General features: G+C 45.3%; 2 protein-coding genes across 3 annotated transcripts; both read right to left on the reverse strand.

Moving 5' to 3' along the window:
- Nucleotides 1-557: 557 nt before the first annotated feature.
- On the reverse strand, nt 558-10362 carry Bmi1 (BMI1 proto-oncogene, polycomb ring finger). The gene is made up of 10 exons (XM_048367563.1): nt 10140-10362; nt 5313-5443; nt 4921-5017; nt 4364-4419; nt 4224-4274; nt 3864-3972; nt 3746-3785; nt 3251-3349; nt 2838-2918; nt 558-2748 (listed from the first exon to the last, which is right to left on the reverse strand). The coding sequence occupies exons 2-10, from the start codon at nt 5422-5424 to the stop codon at nt 2419-2421; spliced, it is 975 nt and encodes a 324-aa protein (XP_048223520.1). The 5' UTR covers nt 5425-5443; nt 10140-10362; the 3' UTR covers nt 558-2418.
- Nucleotides 10363-11555: 1193 nt separating this feature from the next.
- On the reverse strand, nt 11556-15445 carry Commd3 (COMM domain containing 3). 2 transcript variants are annotated; one of them, XM_048367564.1, is made up of 8 exons: nt 15264-15442; nt 13750-13861; nt 13584-13647; nt 13460-13494; nt 13057-13117; nt 12911-12967; nt 12761-12820; nt 11556-11881 (listed from the first exon to the last, which is right to left on the reverse strand). In XM_048367564.1, exons 1-8 carry the CDS (start codon nt 15400-15402, stop codon nt 11822-11824), a joined length of 588 nt encoding a protein of 195 aa, XP_048223521.1. In that variant the 5' UTR covers nt 15403-15442; the 3' UTR covers nt 11556-11821. The 2 variants fall into 2 exon arrangements, with proteins under 2 accessions (XP_048223521.1, XP_048223522.1); XM_048367565.1 differs by lacking the exon at nt 13584-13647 and having other exon boundaries at nt 13460-13537; nt 15264-15445.
- Between the last annotated feature and the right edge of the window lie 4223 nt (nt 15446-19668).

Below are 19668 nucleotides of genomic sequence, written 5' to 3' on the forward strand. Positions count from 1 at the left end.
ATTTACACAACAGCAGCCAGCTGCATTTTCCTTTTTTACATTTAAACTAAAAAAAATCTGTGAAATCAATTTAGGTATCTGCTGCAGAATATCTTGTTAGCACCAACTTTATGTTATAGCATCCTGGAATACTTTGAGAAGCAAAAGTCAAACTTGAAAGCTGACTTTTACAAGTGTCCTGCTTTCATAAATTAGCTTTGATAGAGGTTTACTTAAGGGTTAAGAACTTAAAAGTGGTAATTTAGCAAAAGTTTTAAATCCTATCAGAACTGTAATGGCCATCTACAAACGCAAACTATGATAATCTCTCCTGTTTTATTCCAGCATACATACATTTTAGCTGAAATATCTTTTGAAACTTAAGCAATTTTCAAATTGACCAGGGGTAAAAATAAATCCTGTCCCAAATACAATAAATGGAAATGTTTTCAAGTGTGGGGAAAAGGGGCCTACAGAAGTTATAAATCTGATTTTTAAAAAGAAGTCTATTCTAAAAAGTTGTCTTTTGTCCATCATGAAAAACTTAAGCCTAGAAAAATGAGTTAAATTCACCCAAATTAGCAAACATTGGTAACTTTTACTTCAAAGATTGTAAATAAACAGATACATCTTTCACTGGGCTCTCAATACACAACAAATCATGTACTTCTTAGTAAGACAGGGATGTATTCCCTTCAACTTTCACTCGTTATAATCCAATAGTTTCCAAAACTTCCGCACATTGTGCTTTTCATATCAAATTTTTATTAAAGATCTTAGCTATTTTCTAAATGAATATTTTATTGGATTTTTCCAATTACAAATGAAATTTCATTTTACAACTATAATTAGAAACAACACATACAATGGGGCTGTACAAATTTAGGTCAAAATAAAAATATATGTATTTTGTGGCTTCATAAAACATTTACTGAGTCTTCAAGGAAAGCAGAACAGCAATATATGTAAAAGTAATGATTTAATGACTATAAGCAAGACAAAGCAATAGAATTGTGCTTCTTTTGCATACTGAGGGACAATGAAATGTTTAGCTACAATTTCCCATACAAACATGAAACAATAATCATATAGGATAAACGTCCTCACAAATAACTGATGAGGGATGAACACACCAAGTCCGACCAAAGCAAAACACAAACTGAAACTGATGGGATTTTTTTTTTAAATTTGACATGTTTACTTGATTTAAAAATATCTGTAGAAGCTATGATAAATTGCTTCTAACTTCCAGACAAAAGAGCAGGCATAACTATTAAAACAACTCTTAATTGGAAGTTACTGTATCACATATTAAAATAATTTTAGATAAAATGCTTTCTTCCAGGAATTAAAATGGTTTAGTTAAAAATTTTAGAGTTACAGTGCTAAAATGCATTTAAAAAACACATTCATCCCATCATAACCAATGGAAAAGTAGGACACTCTATAAGCCTTAGCTAAAATTTTCTTTACTGAAAATTAATTTTAAAAGTAAACATTACTGGAGGAAAGTCAGAATTACGATGACTTGGCAATTACTTCCAATGGAACAGAATTTGGAATTAGACTTCCACATCACATTTACTCTATGCTGGTAAGGCTCACCACAAGGTAGGGACAGGTGTCTGCAAAGGTCGAACCAGTTTGGAGAATTTAAACAACCAGTTTCTGAATGCATGAAACACAATATTTTCTTTATAGTATTTATAAATATATCATACAATACTGTTTCCTGTTATGTCATATACCAATATGGCATTGTACAACAAGCATAATGCCATCTGATTCTTACAAAAGCGAATCATTTAAACAAGTCAGTAAAATAAACGGTAGTACCCGCTTTTAGGCATACAGATTGTAAAACAAGTTTACTTTGATCGGTTTTGCGTAGCAACAGAGAAGTAAAAATCAAACAGGAATTAAAATGGCTAAATATGCAAGAAATTGTTATTCACAGTGACATGGCTACATAGAATGCATTATTCTATGCTTATTCTTTCTGTTTGTTGAATTTCAAGATAAAAAGCACTTGTTTTCTACAGGTTCACAAAACAGCATAATAACAAACAACAATCAAGGAAAATGTGATGTAGGTCTTAACTGACAGTAACAAACTATGGCCCAAATGCTTCAATCCACTGCAGAGTATTTCCAAATCCAAACAATGGTTACTGAAACCTCTTCACTTCTTTCCTGACACACAGGAAGAAGATCTTGCCTGCCTTCCCAGAATTCAATTCTTTACAGAAACAATCTTTTCCATTAACGTCCACATGAGTATCACATCTAGTCCATCTTTTATAGCCAAACTCAATGTCACTACAAAAGAAAGCAAACTGGACGATAGTCACATGTATTAGCATCTATAAAGCTGTAATGGCATGAAGATATCTATATAAATCGGGGTTTTAAAATCATTTCCCTCCACAGTCTCAGGAATCAGCCAGATGAAGTTGCTGATGACCCATTTACTGACGATTTCCGAGGTCTATTGGCAAAGGAAGATTGGTGGTTCCCGCTGGGGCTGTTGCTGGTTCCATTCATAGTGCTGGAGATGTGAGGAAACTGAGGATGAGGAGACTGCACTGGAGTACTGGGGCTAGGCAAACAAGAAGAGGTGGAGGGAATACCTCCTGCTGGGCTGTTGGCCTTGTCACTCCCAGAGTCACTTTCCAGTTCTCCAGCATTTGTCAGTCCATCTCTCTGGTGACTCATCTTCATCCTTTTACACGTAGGTCGAACTCTGTATTTCAAGGGAAGTGGACCATTCTACAAAGTTAAAAAGGAAAAAAACTCATCATCCTCAACTCTTTGAATGTATTTGGCCACAATCATCTGCAGTCAAATATGCTTCTTACCCTTCTCCAGGTATAAATGTAGGCAATGTCCATTAGTGTATAGTAATCCTTTAAAGGCTCCTCTTCATACATGACATCAATCTATTGAAATGCATTTGCAGTATTGTGACATAAAGAAGAAAAGGCAAATCTACATGTTTTCATCATCTAAACATAATCCCAAAATGCTTTAAAAACCTCTCCAAATACTTGGGGGAAGACAGTCTCCTTTTAAAAGTTTAAGTGAGAGAAAAATATTTCTAGAAATTAAAAGATTTATTTTCATAGCATAAAACACTACCAAAATATTTTGAGATGACTTAAGCATTACAAGTTTTTTCTATTGTTCTTTGAAGGCTCAGAACCCCCAAAGTACAAATTAAATTGTTTAAAAAAAATCAATGTAAAATTCATGAAGACCATAAAGTAGGTACCTGGAAAGTATTGGGTATATCCATTTTACTTCTGAGGAATTTTCTTAAGTGCATCACAGTCATTGCGGCTGGGCATCTTAAGTATCTTTTATCATTCACCTACAAACACATTTACAAAAGTGATTTTTTTTCAATTCTTACCTTTCAGACAAAACATTTCAACTCAATCCCTTAAATATGATAAAAATGCAAATACCAAAATCAGACACAACTACACTCCCAACTAATTATACTTTGAGTTTAGTATTTTTACAATATGAAATGAACAAATTCCTAACATAACAGTCTAAGGATATTAAAGCATGTAGCATGATCTATGGAAAACATCTTTTAAAAGTAACTATATAATTATAATTATTAATTAGAGTTGACAGATCCTCTTAAACATCAAACAAGGCCATTTTTTTTCTGTTAAACAAAATCTTCTGACCCCAGAAAACATTACTTCTCATAAAAATCAAGAATTTATTTATGTTTCTGTAACAAGGAACATACCTCCTCTTTAGATTTCTCTTTGCTTACTTTCCGATCAAATCTATGAAACAAAATGTATTAGTGAGATAATGTATCTAATAAATATACCAGCATAGCATAGATTATCTAGACAACTTACCTGTTCTGGTCAAAGAATTCAATGGATAAGCTTATTATCTCATCATCAGTTATAATTCTCTTATCTTCATCTGCAACTTCTCCTCTATCTTCATTAGAGCCATTGGCAGCTATAAAGACATTTTGAAATTCAACTTTCTAAAAAATTACACATCTAGTTAAAATGTTTTTATAGAAGGATATAAAGGATACTTTAATTCCAATATACATATTTTTTCTAATGGTGCTGCAAATCAAACCCAGAGGATTAGGCCCAATAAGCAGGCACTCTATCACCACTTTGATACTAATAAGAGCACAAATACATTTTAATTAGACTAGTTTCACCGAAATAAAATGTCACCCAACACCCCAAGCTTACCATCAGCTGAAGGATGAGCTGCATAAAAATCCCTTCTTCTCTTCATTTCATCTGAAGGAAGGAAAAAGATTTACACATTAAGGTACAACAGGACAAATCAATGAATACTGTTTTCAAATTCATTTAATCAAGTTACTCACTTTTGAAAAGTCCTGGAACCAATTTGTATACAATATCTTGAAGTGTTTTATCTGACCTGAAAAAAGAATGTAAGTAAATTGTTAACATGGCAAAAACTAAAAATGTTCTGCTTTTATAGATGGACCTTTTGGTGCTATCTTACTTGACTATGATGCTGTCTATAACTGCACATATAAATGAGAAAAAATGTTTTCTAGTATTATTTCAAATGAGAAGAAACATTTTATATCAGCCATACTTTATATCTGCTGAGTCAAGTTGGCTTTTCAAGACAGTACAGTTGCTAATATGAAAAGAGAATAGAGGAACATATGTAAACACTTTTAAAATGTATTCTTCTGTCAGCTTTAAGCAATAGAAAAAAGTCTTAATCACTGTAATAGTGACCTTTGTGTAAATGTGACCACCATTAAAAATGCAAAAAAGTGGGGCTACCGCCCCCCTCCCCCACCAAAGCATATATATATCAGGTGGGGATTTGAGAGTAAACTGCCTTCCCTGTTTGTAAATTATGCAACTCCAGTAATGCAAACAAGGAATTTACCCGTCTTCCTACCTTATGTTCAGTAGTGGTCTGGTTTTGTGAACTTGGACATCACAGATAGGACAATACTTGCTGGTCTCCAGGTAACGTACAATACATGTTTTACAGACTAGAAGAACAGGAAAGTTTCGAAATTAGAAACAAGCATTAAAATTGATGTCCTGAGAATATGAATAATGAAGATGGTCAATGGAAAGTGGTATCTTCAAGTAAATAAACCAAACTAGTCAATATCTTGAGAACACTGACACCTTGTTACTTGTAGTAAGTAGTAACAAGGTCACTAAATACAACAGCAGAAAATGACTCCCTTCCAATTGTACCAATATTCTGAAGAACTGTGGGAATTGTTAACAGATAACTGGGATATGCACGACACAAGAGAGGACTAAGGCTGGACTTACAGGAATGCAGACATTCAATGATGGTGGTAGCGTCGATGAAGTAGCCTCCACAAAGCACACACATTAGGTGGGGATTTAGCTCAGTGATCTTGATTCTGGTTGTTCGATGCATTTCTGCTTGATAAAAGATCCTGGCGAGACATAGAGATTTTGGTGATGAGTCAAAGAAATAGACTCCAGATCATCTCCAACTTCAAAGAATTGTATATTCTTCTCAAACAACGCAGTTAGCACTGCACAGCTGGACAACCCTAGCATTTTCTACAGATGGAATTTACGAATCAGATCTGAATAAACTACTGGAATGGTGGAAACAAGATGCAATTCAATGTCCCCTGGCCGCCCAGGCCCTCCGGGAGGGAGATGAAAAGGTCCGGGGTGGGGGCTGGGAGCTGGGAGGCTTCGGGTCTCTTTCTTCCATTTGTCCCCAGCTCCGCAGCCCCCAGGCGGCCGCAGACACCGCGCGTCCCCGCTGACGTCCACCCGCCGCTAGGGCCGCTTCCAGGTCTCCAAACTTATGGTAAACTTCCTCCCGGCTGCTCTCCGGAGGGGATTCCGGGACTCGGGCGATCAGACGGCCGAGCCGCCCGAACCTGCCGGGCTCCACGCACACAAAGGGAAAGCCCATTCCGCCGCGGCTGCATCCCCGGCATTTCCGGGGCTGGGTGCCGGCCCGGGAGCAGCACCTCGCGCCGGCCTCGGCGGGCTGGGGCCTGGGCCCAGGGACGCCCGGGGGCCGGGATGCGAGGGGCGGGTCCGGCGGCGCCCGGAGCGGCGTCGCGCCCGGGATTCGGAACTCGCCTCGGTCGAGGTTTCCATAGCAACTTACACTTACACTTGGCATCCGGCCACGGCTGCAACTCCGCGCGGAGCCGGCCCGAGCCCCGAGCTCCGCTGGCGTGCGGGGCGGCGGAGGGGCCGCGGCGGCGGCGACGGCGGAGGCCGCGGGCGCGGGGGAGGGGCGGCGCGGGGGCGGGGCCGGCGCGGGGGCGGGGTGGGTGCGGGCGCGCGGCGCGGGGGAGGGGCAGCCCCGCCGGGCCGCGGGCCGGGGGCCCGGCTGGCGGCTCCGGGGGAGGGGGACCCCGGAGCCCCCGGCAGCCAAGTGCCAAAGGAAATGCCGAGCGCACCCCCGGCCATTCCGGAGCCGGCCGGGGGCCTCCTTCCGCGCCGACGCCGCGGAGAGCTGCTCGCACGTCGTTAACCGTCGCGGGGTCAACATCTCACCAAGTGATCTTTTTGAGAATTGCCAACTGTGCACTGAGCCCCGATGCGTCCAGGCTCGGGTTGCACTGATAGTTCCTGACCCGAACCTCTTCAAAGCTCCCCTCTAGGAAGTCCTCTGGAGATGTAGATGAGATGAGCCGCACACTTTTGGGGGGAGGGCTGAAAACTGAAATCTGTTTTACCAGAGGAGGGGGGCGGGAGGTTGAGGCTCTATTGAACAAACTATGCTGGAGGCAAGAAAAACCAATGGGTAGGACAGTGACGATATGGAAAGAACCATGTGACCAGCCCATTCCCAACGCTAAATCAACACCTTGTCAACCCAGAGTAATGATAAGAGAGAAAAACAAATGTCATTTTTTCTCAGCCTAACTTCCACACAAACCGCCACACGAGGAAATGATACTCCCAAGATAGTGTAGGGTCTAAAAAGTCAAGGTAGGGAACTGTCAGCAACAATACACCTGGGGGCCATCATGGAAGTCAATTACTTGGTGTCTAGTGTTGTTGGAAATGAGTCGGAGCTTCTACACCTGCCTGAAGCACATCTTCAAAGGGGCCTCGAATGGTAATCTAGCAACTTGTGAAGATGTATCCTAGGCTTTTATTTTTAGGGAATGTTACCTTTTTCTTTGGGAATTTTAATGTCGAAGAGGGAAATGCCATCCAACCTACCTCAACAGCTGAAATTAAGAAGTCAGTACTAGTACAGTGACCAAAACTAAATAAAACCAAGCCTCTCTTACTAATGTGACCATAGTGGTAAGCAGCAACTTCAAGCAGAAAAGTTCTTGTGTAAGTCCTGGTGTCTTGGGTTACTTGTTTATAGCTAAGTAGTCAACCTACATTAACATAAACCTACACGAGGTAGCAAAGATGTTGAAGATGAGCAGTGTCCTTAGAAGTGTAATATATAAATCTAATTGTTACTACTGGTGACTAAAGTCTAGCCTTCTCCATGCTTAAAGAAAATTCTTGTGAAGCCATAGGGAATTTCCTAGAAAGACAGCAAGTTGATACTGCTTGCTTGTGAAAGCATACCACACTAACACCACTGATCCTGAAGTTCACCAAAGGGCTCCAACAAAAGCAGCTCCCTTTATTTCTTCTCATCAATACACAAATACTAACTCAGGAAACAAGCTTCAGTGGAGGGTTATCTACAAGGAGACTATGAACATTTAAGTCACACATACTTGACCAAAAACTCTTTCAAATTCATCGTGTCTTAATTCACACAATTCCCTGAGAAGAATCAGGTCACAATCCTACACCATTCACAATATTAACAAACATCACTTTGTTACTTAATTTTAAACCTTTCTTTATCCTATTGGAAAGTACTGACAACCTAATGAAGACTTCCAAAACGCCTGACATGCTTGATAAAGTTTAAGAGGTAATCTCTTGCCCCTTAGAAATGAAAATCTTCTAGGTCCTAACACACAACTTAGTCACAAGCCACTAAAAATGCACCCTACAACTGAAAATACTCAATTGTTAAAACTTGCCATTATAGCTTACTCAGTCGGGACTGTCAGTTTTTAGTTGGAGGCCTAACACCCGAGATGTCAAAATGAAGGAAAACAGAAGCAAGTTCTTATGTTAACAATCAGTAAGACTACAGCAATCTAAGAAATGCAAATGAACTCCATAACCCCAGTTGGGGCTCAGAGCTCAATACAAGTATGGGTAAATTTGGAGTTGACTGTGGGGAGAACTTTTTTTTTTTTTTGCCTGTCTGAATATTTCACATAAATCCCAGAACTTAGTGGTGAAGTATTAAAATTTTTTCCAGACACACTTAAATGCTTCATTTTCTTACAAAAACTTATCTGATACACATGCATAGAGTGTCTTTCATAAGGCTTTCAAGATACTATTACTAGGGGTATAATTTCCAGCAGTAGGTTATTGCAAGCATCTCTTGACTTCATGTTGGGGGAGATGTATGGAAACGAACTCAAGTATAAAACTTTTATATGATTTTACTCATAAAATCAACCTCTGGGAAATTCTACTTATAACCTCTGGCCGATCTACTTAAAACCTCAACCTTACTAGGAAAGCTCATAACAGTACTTATGAGCTTACTTACAACAATTTACATCAAGTATCAAGTCCAGTATAGTTTAGAGTTTCCAAAACTTGGGGGTGGAGGGAGGGGGGAGGCTAAGATTCCCATTATATACAGGTCAAGCTACTCCTAACATTTTGCATATTCTGACTTAACGCTTGCCTTTGGACAGATAAGCTCAGAATTTTTGCCTACTTTAAGCGAAGGGGTTAATACACGATTCTTTCAGATATTGAACCGTGACCACTAAGCCCACTAAATCCTTTTATTGCAACTGGGAATGATCAAAGTCTCTCTACTTGTTTATTTCCAATTATTAACTGTAAATCTCTGGAGGAAAGATCATGCTCCATCGCTGTCAAGCCCAAATTGACTGGGTAAACATAAGCAATCAACTTTTTAGTGCTCCTTTCCCAAAGCATCCTTTTGTAAGCCACATGACCTATGCTGACATCTAGCAAAACCTACAAAACGTGGTGGGCTGAGATCCTGAGTGTGAGTGTGTCCCACACTGGAGAGAAAAGTGATGTAGTCTTTGCGAAGGCAAAAGAAACAAGGGAAAAAGAAGTAGAGGGAAAGGAACTCTCCGTCAAGACGAACGCATCGTCACCACCTTCGCTACAGATGCATATATGCACAGGTCCTCAAACCGCTGCAAATTTGAAATGTGCACCTCCCGGGGAGCAGGTCCTAAGCCCGTTTGGGGCCCCCGTCCAAGATCCCCAGCAAATGCCACCTCGAAAACCTGCCCATTTTCAAGAGAAATGCACCAGACCTTGGGAACAACTGGGAACCGCCATCTTACGAGCCATCCAATTTCACACAAGTGTCCCTCCAACTTAAGTTAATAACATTTTTGTCGGGGCGCCCCGCCGCCTAACACCCACCGCGGCGGGATCGCGGCCCCCCGCACACCCCGTCCCTATAAGATGGGGGCGTTCCCTGGACGTTCGAACCCCTCCAGAGCCCTTTCTCGGGGCGAGGGGGGAAGCCACTCGACCCAAGCAGCTCCCGATTTCAGGAGCCCGTCCGGGTCTCCTCCCGATCTACCTCCCAACAAAGGGCGCCGCGGCCGGGAGGGCTGCGCAGCCCGGGGCGGCGAGCGTCCTCCCCGCGGACCATGTGCGTCGCGAGGGTGCGGAGGGGCGCTCGGGGGAGAAAGGAACTAAAACGTGGGGCCGCGCGCGAGGCGAGGCGGCGCGGCCGGGCGGGCGGGCGGGCGGGCGGCGGCTGGAGCGGCGCCGAGCCCGGCTGGCGGCGGCGGCGCGGCGCGGGCTGCGGGTCGGTCCCGGCGCCGCGGGCGGCGGCGGGCGGGGGCGCGCGCTCGCGGGCGCGGGGCGGCGCGGGGCCCGCGGCGGGCGGCGGGGCTCGGCGCCCACGCTGTCAGCGCCTCCGGCCGGCGCGGACCGAGCGCGGGGTAAAGGGGGGGGGGGCGCTCCCCGTCCTCCCGCGGCCGCCCGGGACCCCCCGCGCGACTCCCCGCCACCCCCCGGCCCCGTCCCGGAGGCGCCTGGCCTCCTACGTACCCGGAAAAAGCAGCCGGCGCGAGGCGATCGAAGCGGGCGGAAAAGACAATGAAAGTTAAAAGTCGTTCAGCAGAAAATGAATGTGAGCCAAGCGGCCATCTTGAAGCGAGCTGCAGACGCCGCTGTCAATGGGCAACGAGCGCAGCCGAGAGGAGCCGCGGCCGCCGCGCTCGGCTCATGCCGCCTCCGAGCCCGGCCTCCTCCTCCTTCTCCTCCTCCTCCTCCTCCTCCGCGGCCTCCTCCTCCTCCTCGGCCGCCGCCGCCGCCTCGGCCTCCTCCTCCGCCTCGGCCTCCAACGCCTCCTCCTCCTCCGGGGCCTCCTCCTCCGCCGCCGCCGCCTCGGCCGCCGCCGCCCGCTCCGCGCTCGGGGGAGGGCGCGCGCGGAGGGGGCGCGAGCGGTATTATTCTGCGGGCCGGGGAGGTGTTTCTAATCCGGATCGGGGCTCCCTCGCCCACATCCCCATTGTCTCGCCACGATCTCTGCCTTTAATACTACGATTATTATTTCATAGTTGCGGGGGGGGGGGCGGGGGGCGCCGTCTGTGCGGGCGGGCGGGCGGAGAGGCGGGGGGCGGGGAGGGAGGACGAGGAGGGGGAGGGGAGGGTGGAAAAAAAAATGCACCGCTGAAGGCAGAGTGGAAACTGACACCGGCTCCAAAATGGCTCGGAGTCCGCCCGCCCCCTCCCCCCGCCGCCCCCCCTGCCGGGTCACGTGCTCCCCCTCATTCCTTAAGGGCGGCCTGGGAATTAGTGTCGGTGTAGTCGGGCCCGTGGCCGCCCCCTCCCCTCCGCGCCGCGCGCCTTCCCCCCCCGCCCCCCCCCCACAGCTCTGCGCCGCGGCGGCGGCGGCAGCGTTGGCGCGGCCGCGGAGACATTTCTCCACAGGGCCACACGCGCCACCCTGCTCTCGGCGCGGGTATCGCTCCGGCCCCGCGCGGCGCGCAGACCCCCCACCGCCGCCGCCGTTATGTCTTTCTCCTGCCCTCCCCCCTCTGCCCGCGGCGTGCGCACGTCCACGCCCCCCCCACGGCCGACGGTGGCGGGGGGGCGGCCCGGCTTCCACACCCCGCGCCGGCCCCACGGACTGCGGCCCAGACGCTGGCGCCGAACCTGCGGCCGACTACTTGGGACTCGCGGAAACAACAGCGCCCGCCCGCTCCTGCCTTCCCGCGGCCGAGGCGGGGCGCGCGCCGGCAGCCGCGGCTCCGAGCCAGGCCGGCGGCGGCCCGTGGGACGAGCCCCCTCCGCGCAGGTAGCGGGCACCGCGCCGCGCCCGAGCCCCGGGGTCCCCGGTTCCGGGGTCGCACCCTTCCCCCCACTGGCCTCGGGTCCGGAGGAGAGGCGGGCGCTGAAAGTTAGCGCGCTCTCCAGCGGCCTCGCACGCCCAGCCCCAGTCAGCACGCGGACGCCCAGGGCAACGTCGCCACCTCATTTATTCGGGGTGCAACACTTTCTTTGATGGGACTTGACAAAGATCAGGATGGGAGAAACCGTTGATACGAAAGGGGACTCGAGTTTCCAGCATCACCTCTTCACGTGTACAAAAGCCCCATGTGTTCAAACAGTCCATTTATGAAAATGCCCCCCCTCCCCCGAAGAAGAGGAGGACTTCCAGGTGGCACCCAGGCCGGCTGGCCGGGCAGCAGCAGGGCAGCTAGGGGTCTCCTCCGCGCTCAGCCGACTCATAACTGACTTGCTCTTTCCAGGCTTTTCGAGGCATCTTTGAGTCTCCCCACCAAGTCCTACAAACGTGCACCAGGCCGGGTGTTAGGAGAACGTGGGTGACGAAGTATCCAAGTTTGAGAAGTTGTACGAAAATGAAGTTGGGAGAACATTTTTTTCTCTCTCAGCAAATTTAAGATGACCCAGGATTTGAAGCTCTGACCAACGGCTGTGGCTCATCTTCAAATCAACTATGCCCACAGATTGAAGTGTAATTTCTAACTGAACTCTCCTTTTTTTTTTTTAGGCAAATAGTGTCTAAATTAAATGTCCTAAGTCATCTAATGAATTAGTTGTGCTGTGTGCACATTTTCTAAAAGCTTAAAGTTATCTTAAGAGTTACTTAGGGTGACTCTACAGGAGATGTCTTGGAAAAACTCATTTTCATCTAAATTTCTTCATTTGGTGAAGAAATGACCTTCATTGTTAAAAAAAAGTTTGTTGCCATGTCTATCAAAGTAGTTTTCAATTTCCTCAGTCTTACACTGGTAACACAAACAGTTTAAATCTTAAATTTACTTCCCCTTTTTAAGAAAGTCATTTTGAACTGCTGTAAACAGAATTTTCAGTATTTAATTCAATTTGTGAAAGCAAAGAAGGTGTTTTTTATATCATTGCTTTTATCTTAACTGGATCAAACTCACTGTGAATTGGATGAAGTTACACTAAACACTAGACTTTAAAAGTATATTTTAAGTGGAACAAAAAATATAGACCATTAGTAACATAAGTGTCATCTTCAGGTCAAAAGTGAAGCATATGTGAAAATATTGCTTTTCCCTTTAAATCCTTAACCTTCATGAGTTGCTGACAGGTGGTTAGATTATTTTTCTTTTTAAACTTTCCATATCATAACTGACACAAATGGAAAAAGATACTCAGAAATCCTAAGACTGTACCTGTAATTGTTCCATGTCACAACTAAAACTAATATCTGGGTTGGACCCGGAATCAGCGTTCTAGGGAAGAAAAAGAAGGCTTGGTATTTAAATCAAGGATATTGGAGATTTCATTATATATCTGACAGGCACAGATCATCTTATACATACCTCTATATTTAAAGTCACCAAATAGGCAGGTCTGTACATCTTATGAAGTTGATTGGTCTAAAACAACACATAGTACATGCATATCAATCTCAACTACTTTTTAAAAAGTTCTCTAAAACCTTAGTGAGTAGTTTGCTAAACCTTACCTTTATCTGATATTCCAAGCGCCAAGAAACATCAGTTATATGAGGGAGCGATTTGCCTATACTGAAAGATACAATAATTTTGCACTTAATATCTACAGAAAAACGACATTATTTATCTTTACTAAAAATAGTGTCTCCCTTCCACCCCCTACCCCTATTTTAATCCATTCTGAAGGTATTATTAAACTTCACTTTCATGCTTGGAAGAGTAAAAACAATCTAAAACTATCTCAATAAACGTCTGTTTAAAAACAATTGCTTGAGTACAATTGTTTCGCTTGCCCTTTAGCCCCATTGAATCAGAATCTCAGGACTTTCTGCCCAGTAGTGTTTCACACAAACATTCTCCATGCATACCTGCAAGTGTAAAGGGCCTCAGCTTGACACTTTACACTGTACTTACCTTCCCAGTAGGATTTCTAGGGAATCCTTATTATTCTGTAGAAGTAAAAAAGAGAGAAACACATCTTTGCAAAGTGAGCTGAAAAAAGTAGTAATTGTTAATTTAAACTTTTAAAGCAAGTGACCTGATATTCCGTGCAAAACAGTTCTATTCTCTCTCTGTCAAATTTACAGTCTTCTAGGAAAGTGCTAGAAGGGGTGGAAAGGCAAAGTTTAGTCTCAATTTTAAAAGTGAAATTGGAATCGTAAAGATACTGTTTGAAAACAAATGGATACTTAATAAGTCCATACCTCAGAGTGGATTTGTCAGCCCGGTGCTTTCCTGCCTCCAATATGTAAGTTGCAGCTGCCGCATGACAATATTTTAAAACCACTGGGTCAATATGTTTCAAATCTGGGTGATCTAAAATAAATTAATTGCTAGTGATAATAAATTCTTTACTATCCTCTTCCTAAAGGGCACTTTAAGTTAGTCTAAAGCCCTTGTTATAAGATAGCAAAAAAATTTCAGTTTTAAGCAGTCAATTGTAAGTAAATGAGATGAGCAACAAGGTTAACTACAAAGCAGAAAAGACAATACATCAATAATTCTTTTGTAATCTGTTTTCAATTGCCTTTTAATTTTGCCTTAATATTTTACTGATTTTAAAAGCAAAGCCCTTAAGAAAAAAATAACTTACTAGTGACCATTCAAACACTGGGTGGGATCAATTCAAAGGAAAGTCTGAAGATACATATTTTTACATGGTGCAAATTTTTGGATAACCTTCGCTCTCAAAATCATGCCATTTTCAGGTATTCACCTGAAATTCACCCCATAGGCACTAATACATCAAGGGAGATAGGACGGAAGGCAAGAAGGAGGGTTTTGAAGTTTCTCTTTTATATTCTATCAGCATTGTCAGGTTTTGACAGCTGTCCTTTTTTTTTTCTTTTTTTTCCTTTTGCGATTAACCCAGGTGGTGGTTGCTATTTTTCTTTGAAGAACTTCCACTTTCATACTTTTTGTACAAGTGTCTATGACACTACAGAGAAAATTGAATTGTTGGAGTATTTACATTTCAGAACGCTATTTAAAAACGACCTGTCTTCAAATGTGTCCTCAATCCATACTGACCCTGCCTTCTGCAATCCCCGGGCCGACTGCCTAAGACACTCACCTCCTGATAACTGGGGCGGAACAAAACCTGGTGCGCCCTGTTTCAAGGTTCTAGGGCAACATACAGACTGGTGCGATCAGAGGAAGTTGAGGTACCCCCTAAGTGGGAAAGTGTGGTCACTTTTTGCACGTAGTAGTGAGTGCGGGCACTTTGCAGCCCCTTCTTGCCTCGTCTAGAGAGCCTGAACCACAGGGAGCTCCCCGGATGAAGTGCAAGTGTCAAAACAGCCGCCGCCTCCGGCCAGGCTGCAACCCGTGGATGTTCAGGCCACACAGAAGACGTGGACACCGGCTTTACAAAGGAACAAAGAGGCCGGGAGGGAGCCCGGGCCCGAAATGTGTGGCTGGCTCCGTGCAGGTGCTGGGAGGGGACACGACCAGGCTCAGGGTCCGCTGGGCGTCGGGGCCGAGCCAGAGCCCCGGCCCGGCGGCGTCCCGGCAACGCCTGGGCCCTGGGCCCCGGCGCCGCGGCGTCCCGGCGGAGCCCGGCCCCGGCCCCGGCCCCGGCCCGGCGGCGTCCCTCAGCCTCGGCCCCCGCACCCCGTCCGGAGCGCCGAGCAGAGCCCGGAGACTTCCTCTTCCCGAGGCGGGCTCCCCGCGAGCGCCCGCCGCCCAGGCCCGCTCAGCCCCGGAGCTGAGTGCTTACCTAACACGGCCCCGTCCGCCTGGGCGTCCAGCAGACTCTGGAAAGCTGCCCGGACGAGAAGCGCGAAGGCGCTGGAGTCGAAGCAGCCAGGATCCGCCAGCATCTGGAAGCCTTTCTGCACAGACTCCGAGAGCTCCATTGTGAGCGCGCCGTGACCTTCGACACGCGCACCACGTGACACGCGCCGCGCGCGCTCCGCCGAGGCGGCCGCGCGCGCACGCGGCTCGCGGCGGCGGCGGCGGCGGCGGCGGCGGCGGCGGCGGCGGCGGCGCCGCCGCCTCCCCGGCCCGAGTCTCCGCTTCCCGGGCCCCCTCCTCGTCCTCCCGCGGCTGCAGCCTCCGCACCCCCGCCACCCCCCTCCGCCACCCCCCTCCGCCACCCCAAGTCTTTTCCCCCCGCGGAGCCGCGCGCGCGGGCCGAGGGGGCGGGCCCGGACGCTTTGTGGACGCGCTCGGGGCGGACCGTCTCCCGCCGGGCCCCCCTCCCTGCAGGACCCCCGGGGGGTGGCGGGAGGTGCGGGGATCGCGCCCGCGCCGCGCCGCGCCGCGCCGCGGGGGCGGAGAGCTGGGTTTGGTGCGGGTTTTATTCTTTCTTTCTCCTTTCTTACACTCGGCGGCGGAAGCCCGGTGCCCCGGGGAGGCTGCGGACGGCGGGCTGCGGGGATCGGGGTGGTGGTGGGGGGGGGGGGGGTGGCGCTCACCTTTCCTTTGTCAGGTCCCGGGTCTGCGCGGGGGGCTGCGTGCGCACAGGTGCGGGGGGCGCGCGGGGGGGGGGGGCCGGGCCGCGCTCCGCGCTCGCGGGCGGCGTGCCCTTCTCCGGGAGCGCACTGCCCGGGCTGGGAACGCACGGTGGTCGGCGCCGCCTCCGCCGCCCATCGCCACCTTTCGGGAGGGAGCGACCCGCGACGCGCGCGCGGGGCCTCGGCGCCCGCGGCGGCCGCAGCTCGCGTGGCGTGGAGCGGGCTCTCCGCGCGGATCCCGCAGGCAGCTTGGAGGAAGCGCGGAGGGGAGCGCCCGGGTCTTTGCGGGGAGGGATGGAGCGCGGTTTGGGGACGCCCAGATCTTCCGCGATTGAAGTCCTGTGTCAGGTTTTTCACGTCCCCTCTATCTCCACGAAGTGGTTTGCAGAACAAGAGTGATTTATCCTCGTCGTTAGTATTGGATTTCCATCGCGGCGTGGGGTAGACAATCCTGATCCAAAGAACTTGGAAAAAGCGAACACGGAAACCGAAGGGCTTGACGGGTGGAGGGAGGGAAGGGCCGCGGGACGAGAGAGGTGTTAAACTCTTCAGGAGTTGGGACCTGCATGTCGCATTCACGGGAAACGTGCTCTTCACTGTCAGAATTTAGGTGCTTGTTTGGGGGTGGGGGTGGGGACGATGGTTACTGGCTGCAATCAACAGTTCACCTTGCACCTAGATGTAAAAGTAACGGGACACGAAAATGCAATGAGTTAGCATCCGTAACAAGTTGAGTAACTCCACTCGGTCCTGCTTTGGAAAGTTTTAAACAGCTTGTGCACTTCATTCTCCCTCGATGAGAATATAACAGCAATGAAAGCTTTAGAAGTCTCTGTAGGGTCTTTAGGAAACAAACACCTATTACACATCTCTCCCTTTCCTTCTAAATTCTTGGTTTCTTTTTAGCCACTAGGAAAAATGTAGTTGAAAAGTTCTTGTCAAGCTGCCTGGTTTATACAGGGCATGTTTCACAGGGCAGAACTGTTTAAATGTTTAAAAAAAAATCACAACCACCAAGCTCATGATGTTTATTACACACTTAGGCTCTAGCATAAAACTGGGTGTTTCTACTTTGATAGAATTCGCGTTGATACCTAGTCCTGCTTAATGTAGTGTCAAAAGGGGAAGCATTGATGTCTGAGTATAAGTTTTGAAAAGCTTTGGGGAGAGCAAAGTAAACAAAAGTGGTTGGGAGTGTGTGGGCATAAAAGTTAGCAATTTCACAAGAATTGTTTCCACAATAGCTGTCACCTTACTCTCTTGACCCATATGCAAGTACTTTCTCTTACAGGATGTTTGTTCTTTTTTGCCTAAATATATTTCTGTTTTAGGCCCAAGTGATGGGTACATTCCAGGTCACACAAAAGTTTTAATTACAGTACTTTCTGATGTGACCAAAAAAAAAAAAAAAAAAACCCTGAATTTTCCTACTATTGGTGCATTTAGCTCAACTTCTCTTGAAAAATGACACAGTATTAAGTATTTGTTTAAATGTGGAACATATGTTCTTTGACAAGCCATTGGAACACAGAAGAATGATCTTTAAAAGACCTGTTTGCTTAGATGTAGCCTTTCTTGGTTGTACTCACAAACTAACATATTTTATATTGTAAAAACAACTGTATATAAACATATTCTTGGAAAGTGTGAAGAACATTATTTAATTTTTTTGCTTTGATCACTGAAAACAGCATATGTGCTTTCATTAAACTTAAAATCCTGCAGACAGTAATGTAAATTTGACCTCAAAGAGACTTTATAAAGAACAATTATTTGCAGCTAAAAATAACAATAGTCAAACATCTTCATGTTAGAACACATATTGCTTCTACATGCAAATATTAAGGCACAATGTACTAATAAACTTTTGAGATACTACAAGTTACTTTGAGAACTGGAAGTATCTCCAATGTATCCCTTTAAACAGTGTTAAAGAGTTTCAAAATACATTGTATCCTTTGAGCTGGCATGGGTTTTTTCCTTTCTTTTTTCTTTTTAAAGAAAGCAACTTCACACTGGCCCCTGTTTTGTGATTACAATGAAAATAGATTGGGGATGATGATCAGATCTCGGTGATCAGCTTTTCCCACAGGCCTTCTACATTTGTAATACTTTCATGAATTGACAGTATTTTCCTTTTTAGAGTACATAAATATGTTTGTGCAAAGAAAGCTGAAAGAAGGTATTACTTTTGATTGAATTTATTGATCATCTAAAAGGAGAAAAAGACTCCAGTATGCTAAGTGTCAGGAAAACATCTAAAATTTGCCATTGTCTATGATAGAGGATAGCCTTTCTTCTTACCTATCAAACACCTGTCATTTTCTAGAAAGTTTTAAACACATTCCAAAGCTACTTGTACAGAAGAAAATATCCTCACTAGTCTCTACTACTGTTTTATAATGGTTAATTATCTTAAAACCTTGAGATGTTAATTGATGAAGATAAAATTTAGTGCTTCTTTAAGTTATTTTAAGCACACCAGCATTATCATGACCTTTGAGAGTGTAGGTTTAAAAGTATTCTGTGAAGTTATAAAGCATCTACATGTATTTTAGTAATATCTTAGGTGTAAATTTGGGATTTAGGATTGGATGGTCAGTTTTTGCTCATTCATAGAGTTCACTGGTTTCATTTGCATTTTCTGTCACCTACATGGTAAAACACTACATTTTATATTTAAGAGGGGGCAACAAAGCTTTTATTTTCAAGTTAAACATATAACCAAGATAATTTCTAAATAGTTATTATTACAGTCATTAATTTGGGCAAACAGAACCTTTCCCCCTCCTCACATAGTGTAGCTTAGTGTTTGTAGTGGATTTAAGAATAAAGCTGAAATTCTTTTCAGTGGATGTAGTGTCTTAATATGTGAGGAAAAGTGAAATGTTGGTTACACTAAAGAAAGTGGAACCATGAGAAAAAAATCAGTGATCCTATATTCTCTAAAACATACATTAAAAATGTGCTTAGGGTTTGCATGAGTATTTTGCATTTCTCTCCCTAAAACTTTTCATTCCAGACATTAGGATTCAGTACTGAATAGTTAAATTTTGTTTAAAATTTTCATCATTATGTATTATTTAAAGGTTTTAGTCTTCATATAGTTATATCAGGGAAATATAAACATTGTAATAGAACTATAAAAAAGAAGTATTTAAATATAACTTGTAAAAGTTAAATTATACTACTAATAAATTGAGTTTTTATTAAAAATAAGGCTCTAAGCATTTTCTGAAGGAAGGATGTTCATATTGCTATACATTAAAACTGAGTAAATTCTATAATTAAGATATTAGCAAGAATATTCTTGCATTTCTGAAGTAAATTTCAGGAACTCACATCTTTGGTACCATGACACAATTGTCCTAGATAGAGGAATAATAAGATAACCATAAAATGATAGGAATATATATGCACATCGAGTCATAGCTTTGTATCTAACCAATCTATTTAGAAAGGTTTATGCATATCATGAAAGTGTGTTTTCACTTTATAACTGAAATTACTTGAAGAAGTTCAGTCCCTTTTTTTTTTAATCAAAGCAATTACTGTTACATGAGAATATTTGAATTGTGAAGTCTTCACCAAAGAAGTGAGGAATTGTTCTGTAAAAAGGCAGTGAAACTAAACAAATGTAATCTGGCAAAAGATCAAGCTAGTGAA

The sequence above is a fragment of the Perognathus longimembris genome, chromosome 18 (assembly GCF_023159225.1).
Source record: "Perognathus longimembris pacificus isolate PPM17 chromosome 18, ASM2315922v1, whole genome shotgun sequence".
In the NCBI taxonomy this organism is placed as follows: Eukaryota; Metazoa; Chordata; class Mammalia; order Rodentia; family Heteromyidae; genus Perognathus; species Perognathus longimembris.